At 35.7% G+C, this 26,735-nt stretch overlaps 2 protein-coding genes across 2 annotated transcripts in view; both read right to left on the reverse strand.

The window, feature by feature from the left end:
- LOC150098944 (uncharacterized) overlaps positions 1 to 2,353 on the reverse strand; it is a 139,375-nt gene extending 137,022 nt beyond the window's left edge. The window contains exons 1-2 of the mRNA XM_090405425.1: positions 2,218 to 2,353; positions 1,428 to 1,572 (exon numbers count right to left, since the gene is read on the reverse strand). Of these exons, the coding sequence (XP_090261551.1) occupies positions 1,428 to 1,534 (107 nt within the window). The 5' untranslated portion in view covers positions 1,535 to 1,572; positions 2,218 to 2,353. The remainder of the gene's footprint in view (positions 1 to 1,427; positions 1,573 to 2,217) is intronic.
- A 14,907-nt stretch (positions 2,354 to 17,260) lies between these two features.
- Positions 17,261 to 26,735, reverse strand: part of LOC150098945 (uncharacterized) — a 33,914-nt gene continuing 24,439 nt past the window's right edge. Inside the window, exons 11-13 of the mRNA XM_090405452.1 lie at positions 25,818 to 25,948; positions 24,385 to 24,558; positions 17,261 to 17,867 (exon numbers count right to left, since the gene is read on the reverse strand). Of these exons, the coding sequence (XP_090261578.1) occupies positions 17,364 to 17,867; positions 24,385 to 24,558; positions 25,818 to 25,948 (809 nt within the window). The 3' untranslated portion in view covers positions 17,261 to 17,363. The remainder of the gene's footprint in view (positions 17,868 to 24,384; positions 24,559 to 25,817; positions 25,949 to 26,735) is intronic.

A 26,735-nucleotide genomic window follows, 5' to 3' on the forward strand; every position in this document is an offset into this window, starting at 1 on the left:
TCACTAACAAAGTGAAACGAAGGCCAGGTGTCCATTAAACAGTTGTGAGATGATGTTAGTCAGTGCCAATTGATGCATGGGAATAGTACGTTAGCAGGTCACTACTGAGTCTCAGGAATGGTACCGGAAAAACTATATTTGGGGGGGGGGAGGGCAGGGGAGAGGAGTTCCTGAATATGAATTGCAGAAAGTTTTCACACATAGTTACAATTAAATTAAACTTGTAGAAGGAAATTATATTCTTCTTTCATCCTTTATCCAAGTGTAGTCAAACAAAGCGTGCATATGAAGGATATTTGCAATTATGCCAGTTGTACATAAAGCTGATGATTTCACAACCACAGCTTTAGTATCCCATAATGTATTATATAGCTCAAAAGGATGTGCACTTTGCATTATGGGAAGGGTCACTATCCAGATTGGTTTTGACCTTTATTGACACACTTTTAAGGTGCGGAGTCTCTCCACCTCCCCCACCCTCCCAAAAAAGTGAGTGATCTTGTAGATCAATAAGTTTTTAGAGAGGTTCCCCCACTCCCCACACTTAAACAAGGCTTGCTTCCTGGGGAGGGGATAGAGTAGCTCTGCTCTGTAATGGTTTTTTTGCCTGTCAGTGGGGGGGGGGCACTGCAGTTTGCTGTCCTGGAGTGATTCAAGTCAGGTGTGATGAGTTTAGTAGTGATCCTGAATGAATGAGTGATCCTATAGGATCACTCATTCATTCAGACTTACAGTGATCTTGTAGATCATCCAGATCAAACCAGTTTCATCAAAGGATGAAACTGGTTTGGTCTGGGTAGTGATTCACATGACATTACATAGTATTATACATGTCTGAAAGGATGTGTGCTTTGCATTATGAGATACTAAGGCAACTAATGGGAAATCATCAGCCTCTATATACACAAGTAGCCTTCTGATTTAAAGGTGACATAGGATCTTGTCACTTCAAATTAAATATATACACTATCTCGATCAAACTGCAAAAGTACTTCAATTACTGTTTTTTGAAAAAACGGATCTCAGTACTGATCCTTCCCATAATGCTAAGCATTATACATGTGTGACAGGATGTGTTTTGCATTATGGGATACTTTGCATGCAAACTTTGTTTGCTTACATTGGATAAAGAATTAAACAAGAATATAATTTTCTGGCAAGTTTAATTTAAAATTAATTACTGATACCACTTTATATTATTTGTTGTGTTTCATGTTCCACATTAATTAATACAGCTTGCAGAAATGAAGACCTGTGTATAACCATCAATAATCCATTAGTTGAAAAATGATACTTACATACATACACTAATACACTATCAAGATCAAACTGCAAAACTACTTTAATTATTGTTTCTTGGAATGTACTTCTACTAAATTTTATAAAATGATGAATATATATATATATAAATTAATTAATCTACTCACCCTAAAAATTCTGTTATGCTCGGAAAATCTGATTCAGTATAGCAACTTATATTCATTTTCATTTCATTTTTAGCCCAACAGTGTAACTGAGTGGCAACTTCTGTCATGCTTGCTTTTTCTTTTTTTTTATTTGTCAATTCTAATCCTGATATAAAACACAACAAAGAGTATTCAATGTATATACATACACATGTACAATCAATAACGAGTGTTTGGATAAAATAAATAAAATACAATTTTGCCAATAATATAACAAATTAGTACAACCAATTATTGATTACCAATTATTAACTACTAAAAGTCAATAACTTAACCTAAGTTAATAATAACTTGAGGTTTCTTTTCCCTCTCTTTCCAATTCTAGTTATTCTTTATTCTGTTTGTCTTTATTGATGTTGCGTTTTTATTCGTTCTCATGAATCAAATAAATTTTAGTTCACACTTCTTGCAAACTATCAGACTAGTGGTCCATTATCAAAATAAAAATACGGAGAAAAGTTCTACCAGAGGTGCAGGATCGGGATTGTATTCAACAACCAAACAATGTATCAGTGCAGAATAGATCACATCCCTTAAAATATCAATATTTCATATCGTGCAAAAACCCAAAAACTTGGTGTCTATTCTATGCTAGTATCATTTTTTAAATCTTATATTTATAATGTAATCAATGGAATTGCGTATTTCTTTAATGGGGATGGCTTCATTTCAGTTGTTTGGGTAATATACAAGGGTTACGATTTACTATATATCTGTCCAAAAACCGAATTCCTTTACTGCTGAAAATTACCTGTAAGGAAGACTATAAAGTTTTATATCAGCACGTCAAATATATATGCGTATAACAACTTTCAGAACGGTACATTCGCTAACGTTAAATGCTTAAATATCACCTGGTATACAACATATTTGAAAATGTTAGCTTTTGTTATTGGCGGCAATCGTATCATATGGTTGTACAACATCATTCGCCACCTCCTCATTCTCTGAACAATTTCACGTTAAATTTCATTCCATTTTACTTTACATGTACTGTATACTCAGCAGGCATATGGGAAAAATAGCCCTTCGTTATTATGCTGACAATGAATAAAGCATATTCATTTGCTACAACTATTGTATGTGAAGTCTTTTTTTATTATTATTGCATTTTTTAAAGAAAGAAATCTGTTCGATGTGATGAAAATCGCTGATGCTAAATAGTCTCGTGATCATTTTAAAGAACTTGGTTCTAAAAAAGAAAGACACATATTTGATTCTAGTCATAGACTATAGGAACTAAAATTATATGCATCTGTTTTTTTTTTTTCCTCTTTCAGTTACAGCACTAGTTAACCTTTGACGCAGATAAATACACTGCTCGACAAAATTAACAAAATACTTAAACACACAAAACCCTCGTACAGTTTGTGATGAAACGGAACCAAATTTGGTGTGGTGATGTAGAACAGAATAACAATGAATCGAGGACACAACGAGTAACGTCGGATAGTTATAAGGAAAGTTACATAGTGCTGCATAAAATTGAAAAAAAAAATTATCACATTTTCGAATATGATCAAATAAAACAGAATATGTTGAGGTACTTTCCAGGAACTTTCGAGCAGCTTCCTTAAATTATTATTATTACATGAGTATTTCCATGGAGGAAGAAGACGGGTCGCTAACTTTATATACACACAATACTCTCCTTAAACTTGTTCACTGTCAGTGCGCACTCAACTAATTCTGACAATTCATTCCACTTAATCAGCTTCTTCCAGCAAAAAATCTAGTTTGCACCCTTTCCAGGGATGACTTCTAGCTCTCTCTCTCTCTCTCTCTCTCTCTCTCTCTCTCTCTCTATCCGTCACATATTGAACAGTTTCCTTTGCGTTAATCTTAGAGAACCCCTTTAATAACTTATTTAATAACTTATGGGAATCCTGTATATCTCATGGAAGTGGGTTCTTCAACGCTATACTACGAAGAAAGAGTGTCGCCAGTTCGATTCTAGTCTCTGACTAGAGGAACTTTTTCAAATATTTTTTCGACCGGTTCCCGAGTTAGTAGCTCTCTGGCACAGGCAAGCAGGTTTTTCTTCCTGAGACTTGAGTTTTTCGTCTAGGAAATCCAAGAAAATCGACTGTAGAACCCACACTATTTCATATATATATATATATGTGTGTGTGTGTGTGTGTGTGTGTGTGTGTGTGTGTGTGTGATGATTGGGGACCACGAGATGGCGGCATTTGTTAGCCGTCTCTTCACTGTGTGCTGCTTAAATTAGTAATAGCCTTGGACCCGTTTCATTGGTTACCAGTGGAAATTGAACTACGCACTCAGTCTCGAAACGATAGGGCGAAAACGGTCTCGCCTACTCCCTATAAGGGAATAAAAGGCGTTAGCTTTTTTGATGCAGTTTCTCTCATGTTCGCTCCTTCTACCTATCGGCATTAACTAAACTTTACAACCTACACACCTTCAAACGGGTACAGTCATATGGGGTACCTACCTACAATAGTCCCATTATCAAACTCAGAAAGATCCTTTATTTTACCCTTTGTGATCAACACTATTGGTGATTACTGACAATAGCATTCTTAAATAGTTGCGTAGAGCACGTGGTAAAGCACATGACCAAGTATTTTGTTGTGTAGTGACGGTTATGTACATCTGCATAATCTGCAAGGTTTCTAATTCAATGGCCGGTATGTGTATTTCTTCTTTTCCTTGTCTATTTCTTAAATTTTCTGAGCTCACTATGGTGTTTGGGTTTTCTAACGTAGTAGATAATCTCACAATGTGTCTCTCTGGTAGAATCAATCATTTTGTTCAAGGTATGCGACCGAATCTTCAAGGTTTAGATTTGGTATTCAAACGCTTTCATATTTTCTTGAATATTTGTGTGTTTGCATCTACAGCTCACCTCTGAAAGCTACTGTCGTTTTGAAGCTTTCTTATTCCCTTTTTAATACGATATACAATTTTATCCAGCTCAACCCCCAGAGGGGTTAATATATCCGTTATCTAGGTAAAAGGCTGTGGGTTCGAATCATGCCATGGGAATGGATGTTTGTGATTGTCTATCAAAATACTAGTAGTGGTTGTGGTGATGGTGGTGGGTAGTGGAATGCGTTGATGTAGATGATGCGGTTCACTGTAGTTGGTGAACTGAGTGATGGAGACAGACAGTTGTAGAGTAGGCACCCTCCATCGATGAGTCTTTGGACTCCTAGGAGGTGTTACGTAATATTAATAATAATAATAAAACTAAATGGTTATCACTTCTAATTTCAAATCCTTTGCAGCTTCTTCTTTCCATGTGAATTTGTGCACATCTTTATGTTGGTGCATAGTGTTATTAATGACTAGTCCATGTCCTGAGAAGAAATCCAGCAGGGCCTTTCCATTATTATTAGCTCTGCTCTTTTCTCCAAATTTTCTCAAACCATTTATTCATGTCTAGTAAGCATTTACTACACTGCTGCTGTTCAAATTTTCAAATCTCAGAGGAACTTTCTTTGTTTTAAAGAAAGTTTCACTTCTCTAATGCTTCGAAAAATTTCTTCAATCTTTTCTTAGAAGAACCTTGTATGATCACGGACAAAAATAAGTCTGTTGTTCAATTCTGCATTTTGATATTTGCCAGGATTTATCTACTTGATATTGTCTGCTTTGAAGAAGATTATCCTCGTATCTTGTGTTGAATACTATAACTACTCCTTTTACTCGATCATTATTGCCTGAATATAGCATCTTCTATATGCTGTGTAGAATTTCATCTTTCATTATTATTATTATTATTATTACTACTACTATTACAGTAAAACCTCGATATAACGGATTAATTCGGGCTTGGGGAGGTGTCCGTTAAATCCAAAAGTCCATTATATAATAAAATAGATTTTCCGAATGCGTATGTTAAAAAAATTGACAAATTAGCTTATAAACAAACTTTTTCCGAAAATAAACTTTAATTATATTTAAATAAACAAATAAACAATATTCTTAAAAACAAAACAAAATTTAAATTTCATAAAAACATAAAATATTTTTCCTATTTATTCGTCTTCGGATGATAATATATCCAACCACTTCCGTTCTGGCGTGAAGTTAATGTTCGATGTTGAGGCGCTTGATTTAGGTAATCCTGCTTGGAAAAAACTATCAAGTTTTTTTGAACTTTTGAATTCTGCTGTTTTTTTTATAATTAACTCCCTAAAATTATGAAAATGTGTGTAATAAAGCTGAATTTCGTTATCTGATGAATTGTCAATAAATGTTATTAGATCGTCGAGATGCGCTCTAATCACTGATAATTAAACATTTGGGCACCTTGTGTCCTCTTCCTCATCATCTTCACTCCCATCCTCATCTTCCAAGGCCATAACATCATCTGCTATTTTATTTTCAGTCATGATATGATATCCAGGATCACCTTCATCTTCTTCTAACCACTGTAAAACATCTTCCTCAGCTACTTTCTTCCCATCAATATTCTGTATTGTCCTGCAGTAATCATTAACCTCTAGCCCTACTAAATCCAAGTCTGCATCTTTGTTGTCAAGCAAATTCTTCCAACCATTCTTCAATGTTTGAACTTTCACTTCTTTCCATGCTGCAGCAAAATTAAAAATAGCAGATTTTAAGCTGCAAATTTTTAAATTTTGTGAGGTACACAGACCTCCTGTATCTTCTTCATTATCTTCATCCTGAAATACAACCATTACTTCATCTCAAAACTTTTTGCGGTATATAAGTAATTTGCTTACGTTCTATAATAAAGTAACAGTGGAGTTGGATAAAGGAAATCCTTACTCAGTGATACTGCTTGACTTTGCAAAGGTTTTTGACAGGATTCCACATGGAACTCTGTTACATAAATTAGAGCAAATGGGTTTGGATCCGAAGATGGTGATTTGGATTAAAGGATGGCTGGCGGACAGATATCAAAGAGTGGTTTACGGAGGAGCTGAGTCCAGGAAAAGGCAAGTGACTAGTGGTGTACCTCAGGGCTCAGTTCTTGGTCCTCTATTGTTTAATTTGTACATCAATGATATTAGAAATACCTTGAATGGAAATATCCACTTGTTTGCTGATGATGCAAAATTGGGAAGAGCGATAATCAATTCAAATGATGTGGATATTTTACAGGATGACTTAAATAGGCTGACGCTATGGACTGAGGTAAATGGCTGTCAGTTCAACTTAGCTAAGTGTAAGGTGATGCACTTCGGGAGGATGACTTCGCATGCTGTTTACTATATTAACGGAACTGAACTGCAGGAAGTTGATGAGACAAGAGACTTGGAGTTATTGTGGACAGAGAACTTAAGTTTAAAGGGCATATTGCTAAGATTGCCAAAACATCACATCAAATTACATGGTTGTTGAGGAACACACTAACAAGCAGGGATAGGGAAGTTATTGTTCCACTTTATAAGGCATTAATAAGGCTGCATTTGGACTATTGTGCACAGATCTGGTCGCCAGGATTTCTTGGTGATGCGGAAGTGGTAGAGAGGATTCAGAGGCGGGTTACAAAGATTGTTGCAGGTCTGTGGGATGTTCCCTATGAGGATAGATTGATGATCTGTGGGCTCCAAAAACTAGCTGATAGACGTAGGAGAGGAGATATGATAGAGGTATTTAAATTGTTAAAGGGATTTTACAGGATTGATACTGATGATATTCTTAAGACCAATGCAGGATGTGAGAGAACGAGGGGCCATCCCTGGCGATTGTGTAAGAGTGTGGTTAACAAGGGTGTTAGGACTAGATTTTTTACTTGGAGGGTTGTGAATGGGTGGAATGCTTTGCCAAAACTCGTTGTGAATGCTTCAACTGTGAATGAATTTAAGGAGAGGTATGACAGGTATTGTGTAAATAATGGTTAGTGAGTCAATGTCGGGTCTCCCGCGATGAGTCTTTTGACTCCATGGAGACACCGTGAAAATAATAATAATAATAATAATAATAATAATAATAATAATAATAATAATAATAATAATAATAATAATAATAATAATAATAATAATAATAATAATTCGTTTAGTTGCCAGAATTATCCACTGGTTCATTGGCTGGATAACTGATGTTGAAACATTAAAGAATGGTTGGAAGAATTTACTTGACAACGAAGATTCAGACTTGGATTTAGAAGGGTTTATTGTGAAATGTTTATTGCGAAATGCAATAAACATTTCACATCTTCTGCTGGTATTCCAAGCTCTTCGGCTTGAAATTTCCTGACTGCAGGTACAAATTCTTTAAAAAAAACAATCTTGAAAGGTGTTCCAGTTGAACCATGCCTTTTCAGAGTTATAATATGAAACGGGCAGATAATTCATTATATTTTTTAAAACTGTAGGTTGACGAGATTTGCCAACACTTACGGGTGTCAGTTTATGCGATCCATCGGCATTAGCGCCGAGATCCTATCCTTGTTGATTTTTCTTCCAGGTGACAATTTTTCATATTTTGAGGCTTGTGTGTTTTCTGGCACAGAACTCCAGAACAAACCAATTTCGTCAGCATCATAAATCTGAGACTGTAATAGCATTTCGTTATTTATCTTCTTCCTCTTCCTCTGCGCGTTTTTCCCGCTTCCATTGCAGTGTCCGCGTGTTACATAGATACGACGTTTGTTAGTACACCCCCAGCCGGCCTGTCGCTGAAGGGGAAATGTATTTTTTGACTGTAGCAGCGTGTGTTAACGGGGTCGATTTGCCTGTTTACGGGATGAAAACCTCCAGATAAACTGGGGAAAAAACCCTGCTGTCCACACCCAAGACTGGCTAACTTGGCTATGGCTGAGGAAGATCCTTAAGCTCCTCACGTCGGCGACAGGAATCGAACCTAGGACACTCCTTCCCCAGGCATATGGTTGTGAAGCGCATAGTCACTAGGCTAACCGCGCGGACCATTTCGTTATTTATACGTTCTATTAATTTTGGCCTAAATGGTTCAGTATCTTCTGTTGGAGCACTGGAAGCTTCACCGTAAATTCGTTTGTTCATAATTCCGTGCCTTTTCAAAAAACGCCAAAGACATCCATCGCTTGCTTTGAATGGTATGTTCATTTAATTTGCTAATTTAATTTCTGCAGATTTCAATTCAACCGCTCGAACTAGAACTCCACAAGAACGTTGTGAGTACCACTTCAACAATGCTTCTTCAACTGAAGTTTCACGTGCCAATTTCATATGTTTTCGGGGATTGGTGTTTTCGCCTACATCACGCATTATCACATTTTTTTTTTATTTTGTCTCTGTTATTTTTAATGTCCGATACAGTTTGCTTTTTTATGCCATATTGCTCACATATACCAGACACAGACACTCCCGAATCCAACTTTTGTATGACTTCTAATTTTTGATTTAACGTTAAATTAACTCTTTCCCGTTTGTCCATATTTTAAGGATTGGGTTACAAAGATGTGTTTTACCATTGAAATTTATATTGAATAGGTCTATAAAATGCGTACGTACATAAACCATTCACCACGAGTAAACAAATGCACACTACTGGGCGTGGCTTAACGCACGTCGGAACATTGGCCGCAGGCGTTCAAACTGCTGCAGAAAGTCACGCGACGCGACAAAAGAACCAATTACAGCGAGATTGGTGTGATCACGTGCTAATTATTAGCCGAACATGTTTTATGAGCGGTGACTCAGTTATGTCGGCTAAATTACTACAGTGTTTTTCCAACATATGATGGCATATTCGCCAAAGTTTGTTAAAAATAACAGGAAATCAATAACAAAAAATAACCAGTCAATTTAATTATAAGCAAAGCTTGATTAAAAGCATTTTAAAATCAACAGGGTGTTAATTTTCACATGTGACATACGGACCGGAAAGTTTGTTTGTTAAATCCGAAGTTTATTAAATCGAGGGCTTACTGTACTATTATTACGTGACACCTTCAAGGATTCTAAGGACTATTCAAGGGAGGGACCGACGCAATTCAACTCTCTCTCTGTTACTTAATCCAAAAACTGCACCCTACGATCTACGCAGAACACCATCTAATGTCCGCCACAGACAGCAGTATTTTAAACTTCAAATTGCGTGTTTTCATGGCCGATTGTCTGTATGTGGGATGAAAAACCAGAGTTTCATGGAGAAAAAACATGCTACCTTCGCATGAGATCAGCTACCCTTGAATTGAAACATCAAAAAAAAGAATTCATATAAAGATACTACTCGTCATAACGGGAATCGAACTTAGTCCTTTTCCAATCAAAAGACACAATATACTGTCGTTCTTCCAAATCCGCTATGGAAGCGCAGCTGAAAGAACTAATAAGTTTTTGTCTTCTTTCAGTAAAAGCAGTTATGTCGATGTACTTATTCAGTTCTTCTACTAGTTTCATTTCTTTTCTATTGATGATTCTTATGTCGACGGTGCTAATTTTGAACTCTGCTAATGTTGAGTCGAAGTTTGTTCCAGTAGCTGATTTTCACTGTTTGTCCTGGTTTAGTGTCGAAAGCAGTCTTTTTTAATCAGGCGAATGCCATTCAGCATGAAATTCTACCATGCCAAAACTATTATTTTATTTTGGTTTAATCCCATAAGAATATAATTTGGTCGACGAAATCCGAAATTAAGAGTCAATCCTTATTCTTTCAGTATCCAGGTATACTCCTACAAACGGAATTCATTACGAAAAAGTATTACACATCAGGTCAGAAGCCCTAATCTGTTCTCCTCATTCTTAAAAGGCTATGGATGTCTCACCCCAGTTATCTAACTCATGATCTATTTAACTCATGATCTAGCGCCCTCTATGGGATCTATTTTAGTTTCTCATGCAGTTCTAAAAAAGAATACAATTCGATTGAGTATTTGTTTTTCTCAAAGAAATTATGATTCTTGTTTATGCCTAACCTTGTTCGCAATTAATATTAAAGATAATAGCATTACTAATTTTATGTGTTACATGAGTGATTAGTTAAGGCAAAGAGTTTCTGCATATCTTTTCTTTGTTATTCACTCTGACTGAACGCTAGGAACTTTCTCCTAAGTTATACGTTTTCCAGTATTTTGGATAAAAAATAAAATAAAATAGCCACTCAGAATTGAAATTTGACTGAAAATAATTTCATTAACGCCATTTCAAGAAGAATAAATTTTTTTAACCACTCCAAATGTCTAAACTATTTGGAGAGTCATTGGGGACATTCCTTGAGTTCTAACCTATTTTTGAAAATCTGCAAGCATTCGCCTCCACCTCACCGTTTACAGAAAGACTGTGAGCAGGTGTTTCTTTGACATTTTACTTTGATGTGATGAGGCAATAATACTGAGTTTAACTCGTATATCTATATTTACTCAAGATAAACTGACTTTGGAATCGAATGAAAAAAAAAAAACAGAATTTAGGATATTTTTACCTGATCTCCTGAGAAAATTTTGTTCCAAACTGACAAATTTCAGTTCTCTGTTTCGTGTAAGTATAATACTTACGCGAAATGTTTGGCCAGCAAAACAGTTCAACTTAGTTCTTTGGGTTACAGCAACGTCATATTCCCTCTATCTGCAACCATTCGAACATTTTTTGGGGAATCCTTCCCATGTCGTGGTTAGTCTCGCTACCAAATCTAGTGATATTGCGGTTGTTAGATCTAGCCACATAAGGCTCTGAATAGACCGAAGTTTAATTATGACCACCTTATATGTTTGGAGGTGTACAAACGGTTAACCATCAGCGACGATTCTCGATCCAGAAGGTTGGACTAAAGTCTCCCTTGCTGCGCTAGTGATGATAGTTCGTTTATGAATGATAATAATGATAGTGCAGGCACTGCACTTACTGAAAGAGTGGGAAGACTGGATTGCACTTTCTGGGGACAATAACTATTATCCAAACTCACCCCCCCCCCTTTTAAGGCATTTTTTTCCTTTTAAGGTTGGTATTCAATAATTGAAGTTGAGTAATATTGTTTATGCAAATCCACGCACTGTTTTCAACGGATCGAAATGATTGCAGGAAGAAATCGTATTCCCTGTTAATACGTAAATAGAAGTCGGTGTTAAGATATTCGTGTATCGTCTTGCAGGCTACGTTCAACACCGTAGGCTAATGCTATAGTGATCGATTTTGAGGAATCCTGTTGTGAGAAGAAAAGAGCGAATGATACGACATCTTGTTTCCATGACCATATTATCAAGTAAGAATTTCATATAAAATTCCATCTAGCACTACTCTCGATTAATTTTGTCGCAGTGAGCTAACTTGTTCTGTAGCAGACTGAATACCGTAGCTCAGATTATACAGACCGCTCAATTGAAAGTAAGGTTACCAGTCACGCTGGAGTGGAAGTGTTTTTTCTTCTTTTTTTAACTCTCAAAATAGGCAAACCGGTTAACACACAATCTGTTAACAGGCATGACACAACGCCAGACAGACTTAGCTAATTCGACGATTATGCAAAACAACACATGCCAACTTAATTATGGCTAAGAACATACAGTATCTCGCTATGGCATCGCAATCCTTAATCATTAACAAATATTTTGATCATCGCTTCAACAAATGTGTGATCTTTTCAGAATTTCTTACACACGCCAAACAAGTAATTGAGATACTCTTGAAGTATTTAGTGCAAGTATATTATTGTCATCATCATTGTCATAGTCGTAATTTCTAGATATGTTTCTTCATATGATGTAGCGCCTCCGTAGCGCAATTGGAAGAACGACGGTACATTGCGCCCTTCGATTGGAATAGGCCTAAGTTCGATTCTCGTCGCAACGGGAGGAATCTTTATCTGGTCGATTTCAATCGATGGTGAGTTAGCCGATCTCATACGGAGGTAGCAGGGTTTTTTCTCCCGGAAACTCGGGTTTTTCATCCCGCATACATACAAATCGGCCCTTCAGAACACACGCAATTTACAGACAAAAATTACTAGTTGTGGTGGTGTTGGAGGTGGGTGGTAGATGGCGTTGATTCGTAGTAGAGGTAAGGTGTAGAGACAGTTGAAGATGTCCTCCCGCGATGAGTCTTCGGACTCCTTGGAGGTATCAGGAATAATAATAATAATAATAATAATAATGTACAGAAGAGTAAATAATTCGCGAACAAGTAAAATTTCGTTACCAGTTAGTTTTCTCGAACGTGGTCGGTCAATTATTGAGTAGTTCTTTTATCAGATCAGTTTATATGTACTCATGGTCTAAACACTACTAACTGCATCGATTCATTATATTATAGTCCTCTGCTACTCATGTTTCAAATATCTGTTTTAATAATTTTCTGTTTTCGGTTTTGTTTCAGCAGCCAATCTAACTTAGCTTTGTTCTGCTTATGCATTCTTTAATATTAAGACATTAAATATCTTTGCAATAGCTTTCACGAACAAAGACAAGCAAGTTATTGTTTGTCTTTGCTCGTCAAAGCTATTACAAAGATATTTAATATCTTAATCCAGGGTTTCTTCTTGATGAGTAGGAGGTAGAGAGGATCCAGAGGCGAGTGACCAAGCTGATAGCAAGTATATGGAATGAACCTTATGAGAACAGTTTGAAGATCTGTGGGTTGCAGAAATTGGTTGATAGGCGGAAGAGAAGTGTTATTATTGAGACATTCAAATTACTGAAGGGTTTTAACAAGATTAATTCAGAGGAAATTTTACAGAACAGGTCTGGTGGTGAGAGAACTAGGGGCAATCCATGGAAGCTGGGTAAGTGTGGTTATCAAGGGTGTTAGAACACGGTTTTTTGCTTGGAGAGTGGTGAATGAGTGGAATAAGCTGCAGTGTCTGTCGTGGGTTCCATGACTGTGAGTGCTTCAAAGCGAAGTATGATAGATACTGTGTGGATGCCTAATAGTTTTTCTGGACATCATGTTTAGGTCCTCCCTCGATGAGTCTAAAGACTGCTTGGAGTCGCCCGTAATTTTTTTTTAAATAGTCAGTACTTTATTTTGTCTGAGATAAATTGCACACATATAATATAAAATTCAAGCAATGATACTACATTTTCTTTCATATAATTCAAGAACAATTTCTAATTAATATCATTATAATTTGCATAATGTGCAAATGCTATAACAGGATAATTTATGTGTTGTTAGTAAGAATTATAATACCAGAATAATTTACGAGTACTTTTGTTAAAGTTAACATTGCAATGTAAACTGTACCTGCAAACTGTCATAATAATAATTTTTTTAATTCAATCCTTTTTTTATTATTAAAATTATGATTACATATTCTGATTACATATTTACAACAGGTTTAATTCTGTTTTTTTTTTGTAACAATGAAATTCGTGCTGATTTTTCTTTTTTTCTTTTTTTTCTATAATGTATTAATTTTTTTCTTTGGGAGGCATTTTTGATTTCTTCCACGAAGCTTTACAGAGCTTATCTGAGGAAGATAATAGATGGCAGTGGTTTCATGGTTGTACTGGTCGCAAGCCAGGTGTTGATTTTACTGTTTGTTGGTACATACGTGGAAGATTTCAACTGCTATTACACAGTCTAACTTTTTTTTTGCAAGTAGGGTTGGATTTGTACATGGTGTGTTTGTTTGTGTCCTTGTAGTGGTGTTTTTTGAGAGGGGTTTATCATAGGTTTTGTGGGGGGGGAGAGAGAGAGAGAGAGAAACAGGAATTTCTGAAATTTTCATTCTCGCTATAATATTTATATAGCGCCTGTTTCGGCTCTCTGTTTGTCCCTAGGTTTCTGTCGTCGAACAGCAGTTTGTTTATCATGTCAGGTACGTAGAAGTTTCAGGTGGCTTTGCTGTGATGATTGTTGTACTTATATGTTATATAGTTTATTGACTGTGGGCTTGTTATCTGATATGCTGTTCTGGTTACTCTATAGGTTGGGCTGTAGTAATGTTTCTGATTTCTTTTTTAATATTTAATATTTTGTGTTGTGTTCGTGCTGCCTGCATAACTGTGGGTTGTCCCAGAATATCAATTTTACCATTTTATCTTGCAACCAGTGTAACCTGTTAAGTTTGTAGTCTGTGCAGAATACATATGATGTGATTGCATATCTTAAAATGTTTTGAGATAATGCTTTATAGATTAGTATTTTTATGTGTGTTGGGGCAATGTCTTTTAATCGGTATAGTATCCTACGCTTGGTGTGTAGGTAGTTTCCAACTTTGATCAGCATAGAAGTGAAGTCTGATATAGTGTGTTGTTTTTACCTGTGTGATGGTCGTGGTTTTAGGTTTAGCGCTTTGTGCATAGGAGGATGAATGTCGGATAGTGAGATATTTAGTTTCTATGGGAAGGGTTTGGGGGTTTTTGATTATCATTTGCTTTTTTTCCAGGGTTTATTTACATGCCGTTTTCGGTTAACCAGTCAGTGATTTGATTAATGTCGTGCTGCATATTTGAGTAAGCGATATTTGCGTTGTTGTGAATGGATACTATGGCCGTGTCGTCTGCGTACTGGAAGATTTTACTTTTTAGGGGGAGTTGGCTTATGTCGTGTGTGTATATGTTAAATAGAATGGGAGATATGACAGCTCCTTGCGGTACACCACAGGTTACTGGTACCTGTTTGCTGTACGCTGATCCTATACGTGTGATATGCTTCCTGTTTTTCATGTATGCTTTAAACCACTGGAGTAGACGACCTCCGATTCCGATATGCATTAGTTTCGTGTGTTCAAGGTTTTGTGTGTTAGTGTGTGAAATGCTTTTGTTAGCCCAATGAATACGACTAATATTATTCTGTTTTTATCCAATGCAGCGTTTATTAGGTCTGTGAAATCTTCCAGGAGTGTTGTTGTTCCTTTATTATGTATTGAGTATTGTGTATTGTATAATAATAATAATAATAATACTTTCATTTTCATATGCTCTCCACTTGATTTAGACTTTCTCTATATACTTATTTTCCTGCAAACTCTTATACGATGATACATGCAGTGAATGATCTGCAATGTCCACCTCTATCGATATAGTTGGTAGACCAACCAATTTTCTTTGGTCATTGTGTTCGGAAATAATTATTAATCAGTTTAAGCTTGGAGAAACTTCTTTCCACACTTGCTACTCTAACAGGAATTCTTAACAATATCCTTAGGGCGGTGGTTACATTTGAATAAATTTCTACAAGATAATAAAAAAAAATTGGTTATATACATGATAAAATTTGGTGAGGACCACTTTTCCCTGGTATTATTTTTGAGGGAATTTTTAATTCTTCAATCTATTGTATCTACATTAGATGTTTTGCCACTGCTCAAAGCAATTTCCAAGTCTTTACAATGTTCCAAGACTCTACAAGTCTTCAAGGTGCCCTTAATAAGTGGCAGCGTGAGGCAGGCTGCCTCTATGCTACACCCTGTCGACGGTACAGCTAACAAGTGTAGCCATTTTATGGTCTCTAACCCTAAGACAATATTTTTAATGTCTGAAAAATAATATGGTTCTTAGTGTCTCTTTTCTTGAGTTTCCGGGACGAAAAAACCAGCGTGCCAGAGATCGGCTAACTCGGGAATAGTTCGAAGAAAGGCTTAAAAAAAATTATTTTAGGCGGCGACTTGAATCGAACCTCGATTAGTTTTCGGGATGCCTAGCCCTGAGCTACACAGGCTCTTCACTTTAACTATAAGTGAAGTTTATACTATACAAAACTCCATTATTACTGCAAATTCTACTGTTTAAAAAAGACATTTTCTTGCAACATGACAGACGCCTTTACAAGATTGGAACTTTTGTCATTTCTTTATTGGCACTTGGAGAACAAAAATCAACTTGGTAACTGCTGTTGTGTCTTATTTTACTAATTTATTTTCACAATGTTTTCTTATCCTCTTTTCAAGTATACCTCCACGAATTTTCAATGGGACACTCAAAAAGAATATTTCTCCATTTAATTTTATTTTTATTGTTATAGAGGGATACAACTCCACTTGTGATTATATCATATGTTTATGGTCTTCTGCAAAGTTTTCTGAATTAGCAGCCCAGCCAATTTTTTTTTCATTTTATTTTAGATAGAATATTGTCTGACCAATCTGTTTCAGCATTTTATGATCTTTATCTCTAGTGTCAGATATACAATACATGACGGGCGGCTGAAAAATTCTGATAGCCACCTATAACAAAAATTATATCAAAGCAACTGATATAACCACAAGAAAGAACATATCTTAAAACTCTTTAACCCCATGTTTCATCATATTGTAATAATTTCTTATTTTTCGTTTAGGGTATATAAGAGTTCTACGTTCTACCTCAATTCGTTCATGGGGATTACAACAACTTATCAGCACACTCTCGGAAGCACTTTCTATGAAGAAAAAGAAAGTGAAAGTTTGCATGGACATTAAGAAACCAATTAGAAAATATCCGCTAATCTTTTTGTTTTATTCCTCAGAAATAGCAAGAAGAAGAAGAAGAACAACAACAACTCTTTTAAACCTAACTTTTCGAACTCAGCAACCTGCTCGGCAGTGGATCACCAGAAGAATTTATTTCACTACCATGAATGTTTTTAGTCAATAGGATTAAAAAAATACGACCGACAGCTACGCCATCTCGAGTTCCTAATCTGGAATTATTTTACTATGTAATTATTGATCACTTCTACAATCGGTTTTTGTTGGTTATCCGGATAATAAATCTAAGTTTATTCCAAAGGAAAAAAAACAAACAAACTTACCTTCATGTACAAATCATGGCAGGAAACAAATATGAAAAAGTAGTATACAGTAGTATGTTGCTGTTAACGTAAGTTCCACTCACACTTTCAGGAGTTAACCCAATAATTTAAGGATCATAATTCAAAAGAATTTTTACAAACAACGGAAAAACACTCCCACACAAACAAAAAAATGAGAGTTTAATAAAGTATAGTAAACATCACTCATTCATGAAACCCTTTTTTATTTTAAATAAGGAATAATTCGAAGGGAATAGAAACAGCGTCAAATTTTACTGTACAGTTGAAATTACATGCTTATAAAATATTATGCATAGGTATTGGTTGTAAAGTACTTGAATTTTACAAACATCCCTCCGGCACCAATCGTAATTCCAACAATTAGCATAGTTATGGCTACTCCAGCAACGGTTCCAGGTGTATATCCCGTCTTATTAACTTTAGTCTGTGGCTTAGTTGTGGAAGGAATAGGCTCATTGGTTGTTGCATCTATAATAGGACCCGCCGTACCTTCAGTTATTTCTGTTATCTTATCGGTTACCACATCTGAACTAGTAATTTCTCTCGATAACGTCGTCTTTACTGGTTGTGTTGGACCCGCCGTACCTTCAGTTATCTTATCGGTTACCACATCTGAACTAGTAATTTCTGTCGATAACGTCGTCTTTACTGGTTGTGTTGATCCATCTGGCGATGTCATTATAGCTGTATAAATTGAGGTACTGGTGGTGGTGTTTGGAGGCTGTGTTGTAGGTTTAATTTTACCATCAAAATGCACTAAACTTCCTTGAACTGCAAAATACCGATAAGTCTAAAGAAAGCAAAAATAAATAAATAGATAAATAAAATTGAATAAATAAAATAATTGCTGAAGCAATTTTATATTAACAATTTTATTACAGCAGATTATATAGTATGCTTTATTTTTAGAATGATTTATCATCGTGAAAATTTATTCATGACTTACCATTGTGAAATTATCTATCCTCTTACTGGAGGTCTTAAGGGACTTTAAAAAGCTCCATTTACGTCTCTAGAGAATGGTTGTTTCTTAGTTAGTTCAAATTTCATAGATGGAAGTCACCTAAAATAATATATACGCCTTATCTTAATGATCAGTACCTGTGTGGCTATTTGGAGCTATGGTCGAAGGAGTTTAAACTATGAAGACCACCTGTGTGCCAAATATACATTTCCCAGGTGATTAAAACTTTAAGAAATGGACATGTAAGTTTATTTACCACACAGCCTATCACAAAAGGGAAAAAAATACAAAGCTGTTTACATTTAACTAATGCCATAATCCAAGGAGACAAACACTCATGGAATATCGAAGAAGAAGTACACTTCATCTTTTTAAATGATGCCGTTGCAGGACTAGATAGCTGTGAGCTGTGATATGGTGTTATGGTCTAAAACAACTGTTTAAACAATTGCATCCAGGCATGATGGAGAATTCGGCAATTTTCAGACTTGAAGTTGCACAGAAACACATAACAGTTGCCTTAAGATAAAAATAGCAAATGTTTCAGATTTAAGTTAGGTTAAAGTTTAAAATGGAAAATAGATATGTTTAATAGCCAAGTAGTAACGCGCTGCGTAGGAAGACACAGAATTCTGTAAATATAAAAAATACGGGAGTTATCATATTCTCCACTCCCCCCCCCCTCTTCCTTTCTTTTCTTTTGAATTCTGAGAAGAAATAGTTCCTAAGCAAACAGGAATTAAATCTACTGTTAAATCACAGAAATGTTTCTGTTGATAATCTGTCTTCCAGATGATGTAGTCGTTCATGATGTTAGTGCTTCTTGGAACCTTTCTTGAGTATGTTGGTTTACAAATGTGATTTTCAGTTCTGGAGTCCATGGAGAAGTCTCGAACAGCGATGTAATTAATCTACGTTGTTTGCTCAACAACAGCGCGATAATAATAATATTTTTTTTATATAACAATCATAATAATAATTTACAATTATATTGTTCGGAGTTACATAAGTTGTATAATATTAAATGTTGTGGTTTACTTTTTTTTTTTTCAAGTTTGAAAAGGTGTGATTATACAACAGTATTTACACATATGCAACCTAAATATTATGTTTCCTTATTCTCACAAACATACGGTGTAAACTCATGATTGACTTTTAAAAGAATTTTTTTTTTACATTGCATACATTTGTTACAGTTATTATATACATTACATACATTTGTTTATATGTGATATTTACATTACGTACATTGGTTTACATATAATACATACATTGGTTTTCATGTGATACGTACATTACATGCATTTGGTTACATATGACACATCATGGATGAGAACTAATTTCTTTGCTTTCATCCTCGAAGCTTATAAGCTTATCTGAGGATGACACCAGTTGGTTATTATGTATTTTTTTGTTGTTGTTGTTGTTGTGTTGTTGTGTGCGTGCGTGCGCGCACGCATGCACGCATGCACGCACGCACACACGCGCACACACGCACGCACGCACACGCACGCACACACACACACACACACACACACACACACACACACACACACACACACACACACACACACACACACACACACACACACACACACACACACACACACACACACACACACACACACACACACACACACACACACACACACAATACCTTGGAATGTACTGATGCGTCGCTGAACTGGAAGCCTGAATGAATATATTGTGTTTCATTAAGTTTATATGGTATTTTGGGTGCGTGTTTCTTGGTCATAGTATGTCCTTAGAGCTCTTTTCAGGCTATTGTGGTTTGTAATGTTTTTCTAATCAAAAGGTAATTTGTTTATCATGTCTGGGATGTAGAAGTTTTGCGTGGCCTTTCCGTGGTGATTATTGTATTTATATGTGATCTGAGGTCTTGTTATACGGTATGTATTTCTAACTGTCCTGTAGTTGGCATCGAAATAATGTTTTAGCAAGGCTGCATAGTGACATAAATGTTTTGCTGTCAGTATTTTGTGTTCTGACATTGCAATGTTTATAAGGTCGTGATTTTCTCTTTGTTCCCAAAAGATCAGTTTTGTCATTTTGTACTGTAGCGACATTAATCTATTTAATTTGTAGGGTGCACAGAAAGCATACGTTGTTATAGCGTATCTTAGTATAATTTGGCATAGTGCTTTGTAAATTAGTGTTTTTAGGCGTATCAGAACTATGTCTTTTAATCTGTAGAGTTTGCCATCGTTGTGCAAATGTTTTATATGGCTATTCCAGTTCATATCTGCATCGAGGTAAATTCCAAGGTATCGTTTCAACCTGAGTGATTGCAGTGGTTTTGCTGTTCTGTGTGTTTTTTGTGTTGGAAAGTGGATGTTGGATGGTTATATATTTGTTATCAACTGGTCGAGTCAGTGGATTTCTGAATATCATTAATTTTGTCTTTTCTGAGTTTAGGTGTATGGAGTTTTTCGTGAGTCAGTCTATGATCAGATTTATATCATGCTGCATATTTGTTTGGGCTATGCTTGCGTTATTATGGATGGATATTATTGCCGTATCGTCTGCGTACTGGAATATCTTACCTTTGAGTGGTAGCTGATTAATATCGTGCGTGTAAATGTTGAATAGAGTTGGGGAGAGTACAGCTCCCTGTGGCACTCCACAGGTTACTGGTAGCTCTCTGCTTCGGTTTGATCCGATACGTGTGATATGCTTTCTATTTTGGAGGTAGTTTATAAACCACCTGTGAAGAGGCCCGTCTATTCCAACATGCCTCAGCTTTTCTAACAGGGTTTGATGGGCAAGTGTATCGAATGCTTTGGTTAGATCTATAAAGACTACCATGGCTATTTTGTTTTTGTCTAAGGCGGTATTAATTACGTCTGTAAAGTCTTCCAAGAGAGATGTTGTTCCCTTATTTTTCTGAAAACCATATTGTGTTTTGGGGATAATATGAAAGATCTCAGTGTATGCTGCGAGTTTCTTCAGTATGATCCGCTCCATAATTTGATTGATAATTGGTAATGTTGCTATTGGTCTCTAATTGCTAATTAAATTTCTTTTTCCTTGTTTGTATATGGGTGTGATTATGGCGGTCTTTAGCATACTTGGTATCTGTCCTGTTTGAAATATTTTATTTATTAGTTTTAGTAGGATAGGACTTAAACTAGTTGCATGTTGTTTTATATCTTTAGGTCTGATACTATTTATTCCTGGGCCTTTGTTTGGTTTGATTTGATGTATTGCTGAGAGAAGTTCTGCTTCTTTTATGGTTGGGAACCATAATGTCTGTTTTGATTGCGGTCCAAGTGGAGGGTCTCGTTTTGTGATTGGGGGAATATTTCTGTGCAGTTCTTGGATGAAGTCTGCAAAGTATTGGTTAAAGTCATTTGCTAGTTGTTGGATAGGTTTTGCGTCTTTCATGAAGCTGTGTTTTATGGTTTCGGAGGCGGTGGTGTTGGGAACAAAATCTAGCATCTCATTAATCAGATGCCAGGTTTGTTTCATGTTGTTTTGTGCGGAGGTTAGTTTGTCTCTGTAGTAGCTTCTTTTTGCATTTCTGATTTGTGTTGTAAGGCGATTCCTTGTTATCTTATATTCAGTTTTTAAAGTTGTGTTATTTGGATATCGCTTTAATTCTTTCCATAAAGCGTCCTTTCTGTGTATTTCTAGGATTAAGTTTTGTGTTATCCAAGGATTTTGTGTTGTTTTTGATCGAATTCGGACTTTCTTTGTAGCTTTCGTATATATTTCCTCCAGTGTGAGTTTAATGTTGTTGTATAAGATATCTGCTGATTCTGATGCCAAGTGTTCCCAGTCTGTTTTTCTTATTTCGTGGTTGACTATTTCTTCGTCTATCATTGTTTTCTGTCGCCTTTCTTCTGTGGAACATTGTATGGGTATCGTCTTGGTGTGCAGGTTTAGAGAGGTGAAGTAATGGTCTGCTACTTTGCACTTTATGACTGATGCAGTGTAACTATTTGGTGGTTCTCGGGCGTTTATATGATCTAGACAGGAGGCATGATAGTATTTCCGAATATTTCTTCTCTAGTACATGATGTTATTGTTGGTATTAGATTATACATGGATAGTGTGTCTAGGTATTGTACAGTGATGTTCGGGTTTTCATTTGCAATATTTATGTTTATGTCGCCAATTATCATTAGGTGTTCGGTTGAGCATATTTCTTGGCTTGAAAGCCAGCAATTGAGTTCGTGTAAGAATTTTATCATGTTTAGGTTTGGTGACCTGTAAATAGCATTTAGTATTATGGGATGCTGTGTATTCGTGGTATTAATGATTTTGAGGCAGAGAGTTTCAGCATGCTCAAACTGATAGGCCGTTTCTTTTGCTATTAATTTTTGTTTGATAAATATTAATATTCCACCCCCTCGTTTTGTTTGGCGGCATGATCTATGTTGTTGGAAGACTGGAATTTGGAAAGCAGTCGCTTCGTCATTAGTTATGGATACTTCTGTAAGAATCAATATATCAATTATATCATTGTAATTCCTCAGATAAGCCTGTAATAATAGCCAATGTTTTCGGATGCTTCTGATGTTAATATGCAAGATTGAGATACCTCTCGCTTGTACTGTGTTTTGTTTCCATGCATCAAGAGATTCGAAATACAATTACTGATGTATTCTGGTGTAATTACATCTATCTGATGGTTCACATTCATTTTTGTTGTGTTGAGATCTTCTTATTGAACTAAGTTGGAGTCTTTTGTTTCACTCTGGCAACCTGTCTATATCTTCCGAGCTTTTTATTTGTATTGACTTTGAAGTCTGTGACTTTCTCAAGAATATTTTCCCGTCTTTGATCCATAAAAATTGATACTTTTTTCTGTTTTTCTTTTCTTGCTTGGTACAAAAGATTCCGATTGAAAGGTGTTAAATACTCAGATAGAAAGATTGGCGTATTGTCTTGCGATGCATTTAAATCCTTGACTGCTGGTTTTTTCAGTCTGCTGGCTTTTATGAGATTGTCTCTTGTAGCCTTGCTTGTCAGACGAACTATTACTGGTGCGGGTCGTGGCGAGCCTTGTTTTCTGTTCTTCCTGGGAAACCGATTTATGGTCTGAATATCATTATGCTGTAGGGGGATGTCAATTGCATGGCCTAACTTTAAAACTACGTCTCTGAGATTTTCTGTGGATTCGGTTTCTGGAAGACCGTTTATGACTAGGTCTTCTTTATGTTGTTGTTGGTTTAAAACTTCGTATTGTAGTTTCAGGGAATTAAATTCTTGACGGAGTTCCGATGTGTCTTTTATCAATTTGTGCTGCCTGTCAGTTAATGCGTTAATGCTGGTTTTAATGTCTTTTACTGCTTGTAAGACTTCTTCGACTTTTGAATTATTAAATTGAACAAACTCTTCATATTCGCTATTTTTTTTTTTGTTATTTCTTTATTCTGTTTATCAAATAGTTCTTGGACAAGATCTACCAAGCTGGCTTTTATATTTTCTAAACCTTTTTCTAGTAATAAATTTACGGAACTTAAATTATAAGAGTCACTAGTGTTTTGTTGTCTGTTCAGTTCATCGTCCGATTCTGCCTCCGGCGTAATCAGTTGCGTCGTGGGTGGTGGCGTTTCTTTGTTCTCTCTACAGTTTAGGCACTTCCATTCTTCTCGTTTGGCATTAGATTTGCGTTGCCAAGTTGTTTCTGAAAGCCTGGAACATGTAAAGTGAAGATTCCTATGGCATTTCCTGCAGGTTATATAACATCCGTCGGACGGCAATTCCTTCTAACACTTGTTGCATTTCATGACTCACCTTTCTTCCTTTGGACAGCTGCAAAGATGGCGACGTTCTTTGTTCTATACTCGTTAGCAACCGCGGTGTACGCTTCAATTTTTAGCACACTCAGATTTTGGATTCCACTTGGCCGATTTCGATGAATTATATGTCACTGTTTTCAGCATGGCAAGTAGAGTTACTTTATGACACTTTTAAATTAAAAACAGGAGTTAGAACCACATTAAAACTATAAAAACTGGACCAGCGATACAACCATGCAACCGATGATACAACCAATAATAATAATAATAATAATAATAATAAAATTAAAATCATCAAACAGTTCCCCAAGCTTCCAATGGATACTAATATATAGTATTATACTAATATACACTTAGGCTGCACAAGGTATGCTTTGTGCACCCTTCAGGATTACATTAGGCAGAATAATAATTTCAAGTGTTATTAGCTTAGGTTAGGTTGTTTCCAAAACAGATATTTATAAGTAATTAAATTAAATATCTATTAAATTATGACTATTCTTGTATTATGAAAAAATAGCAAGATAGAATGAATTAAATATTTTAACCTCTTAAAACAGCTCATCTAAGATTACCTGGTTTTCGAATTTCCACGTAATATTTAATCTTTGATCATTAACAGCATTTGTTAGGTTCGTTATGGCATCCTCGAGTTCTATTTCCTTCTTTGCTATTTCTTGAGGAAGCTGAGGATGGATTCCAAGAAGGGTAAATTGAACGTAGAAATAATCATCAAGCACGGGCTCTTCCTGTTTAAAACAAAGTCCAATGTATGCTTTAAAATACGCATTTGTTTCATATTTTTAATATTTGAGATTTTATTTATATATATTTTATTATATATTAGTAGAAGCCTTTTCTTATAACACATGGACAACAAATGGCTACACCTAGTTATCTTTGTTTAGTATAATAAGATTAAGATTTTCATCTTTATATATATATATATATATTCTTTTAATAAACAAAATTCTATATTTGCATGGTCGAGTTTTTAAAACTGTCTTCAAAATGTAAAGATTATTCGTGTGTGTATATGTGTGTGTGTGTGTGTGTGTGTGTGTGTGTGTGTGTGTGTGTGTGTGTGTGTGTGTGTGTGTGTGTGTGTGTGTGTGTGTGTGTGTGTGTGTGTGTGTGTGTGTGTGTGCTATTTTATTTTTTTAAATTATTGCATAAAGTTCTGTAAGTGTCTCAACAACAGGATTAGTTTGTTTGATTAATTCAATTTTTTATTAAAAAACTGTGTATCCACTTCAAGGAGTTTGCATAACAAAGAGGACATTATCATACTAAAAGCAGACAAACGAAATTTCCACATCAATTTAAATACTGTGGATTACGACACAAAAATCCCCACTATATTATTGGACTCTTCCACTCGTTGAGAAATAGACCATGATCTTACTTGGTCGTTACACAGAAAATCTAATGATATGGTCTCTAATCCAGCTGAATTCACAGAAGATAGATCTCAAAAAATAACTTAAGTTTATGACACTCAATCACTCCCATCTGTGGAGTACCTAAAGTGAAAAAAAAAACGGAATTTCCCCTCCGTCCGATAGTTGATGGCTCGAGCTCCTTTACATATCTTCTTTCAAAATTTCAAACCTCTTCAAACCTCACGTCAGACATTCATATCACTTTTTGAAAAACTCAGCACATCATGTAGAGAAACTTTCACGCATACAAATTACGCCATCAGATATATTAGCTATTTAAATGTTGTTTAATTGTTCATGTGGTTAATCTGTATATTAAACTTTTTTTAACTGTTTATTGATCTCCAGAGCTTTATTTTTGTTGTATGTGTCTCTGGTTTTTTTTTCTCCTTGTACTACTTTCTTGTAAGATATGTTATATATATATTGAAATATTTTAAAAATATATGATTTAAAAATTATAATTTCTACCATTTATACTTGATGTATTAAGAGAGATGCATGATGGAAAACATTGATAAAAAAATATACATTTTCTAATTATTGTGAAGAATGTCTCTACTTACAGCACGGACATCAAATATTCTCATTGATTTCCTGGACAAACCGGCTTTTTCAGCTATTTCTATTTTCCATTTCAATATGAATTCATCGCTGTTCCGAAAATCCTCGAGGTTCTCAATTAGCCGGTCATCAACTGAAAATATAATCAAATAGATTATACCATAAAAGAGCTACAAGTAATGTTCACTATGACTGGCAACAATAAAAAGAGTAAGAAAAACGATAATCTTAGTTGTAATAAAAGTATACAGATATTCTATCCTGACATACCTTTTTAATATGAGTCTTGCACTCAGCCGAGTTCTCAAGGAGTGGAAAGAAGATAAGATTGTTACGTTCATAAGGGGGGTGATAAGACTGAAGCTTCGAATTATAGACCAATCTGCGTGTCTGGAGCTGTGGTTAAAATATTGGAGAAGTTCAATAATTAATGAGATTCAGTATTCAGAACTGGGTTGATAATAGCAGCATTCACTTTGATGTCAGCATGGGTTTACTAAAGAAAGATAGTTCCTGCTTACTTATTATAACAAGGTGACAAATGCATTGGATTAAGGGGTGCATACACAGTGGTATATTTAGATTTTGCAAAGACTTGATAAGTTGGTGATGAAAGTGGAAAGCATGGAGTTGGATAATAGGTTAGCATGTTGGAATGGAGATTGGCTGTCTGTTAGGTATCAGCAAATTGTGTATTGAGGAGCGAAATCCCAGAGGAGGAAAGTGACTAGTGGTGTACTCCAAGGGTCTGTTTTGGGACCGTTACTGATCAACTGTTAATAACATCGGTAGGGGTGATATTCAATTGTTTACAGATGATGCAAAGTTGGGGAGAACAGTCAGAAATGAAGCTGACGTTGTGGCTTTGCAAGAGGAGTTGAATGTGCTGGCTAAATGGACAAGTAACTGAGGTTGCCACT

The sequence above is a fragment of the Typopeltis vanoorti genome, chromosome 15, assembly GCF_054136105.1.
Source record: "Typopeltis vanoorti isolate ZY-2024b chromosome 15, IOZ_Tvanoo_1.0, whole genome shotgun sequence".
Lineage (NCBI taxonomy): Eukaryota > Metazoa > Arthropoda > Arachnida > Uropygi > Thelyphonidae > Typopeltis > Typopeltis vanoorti.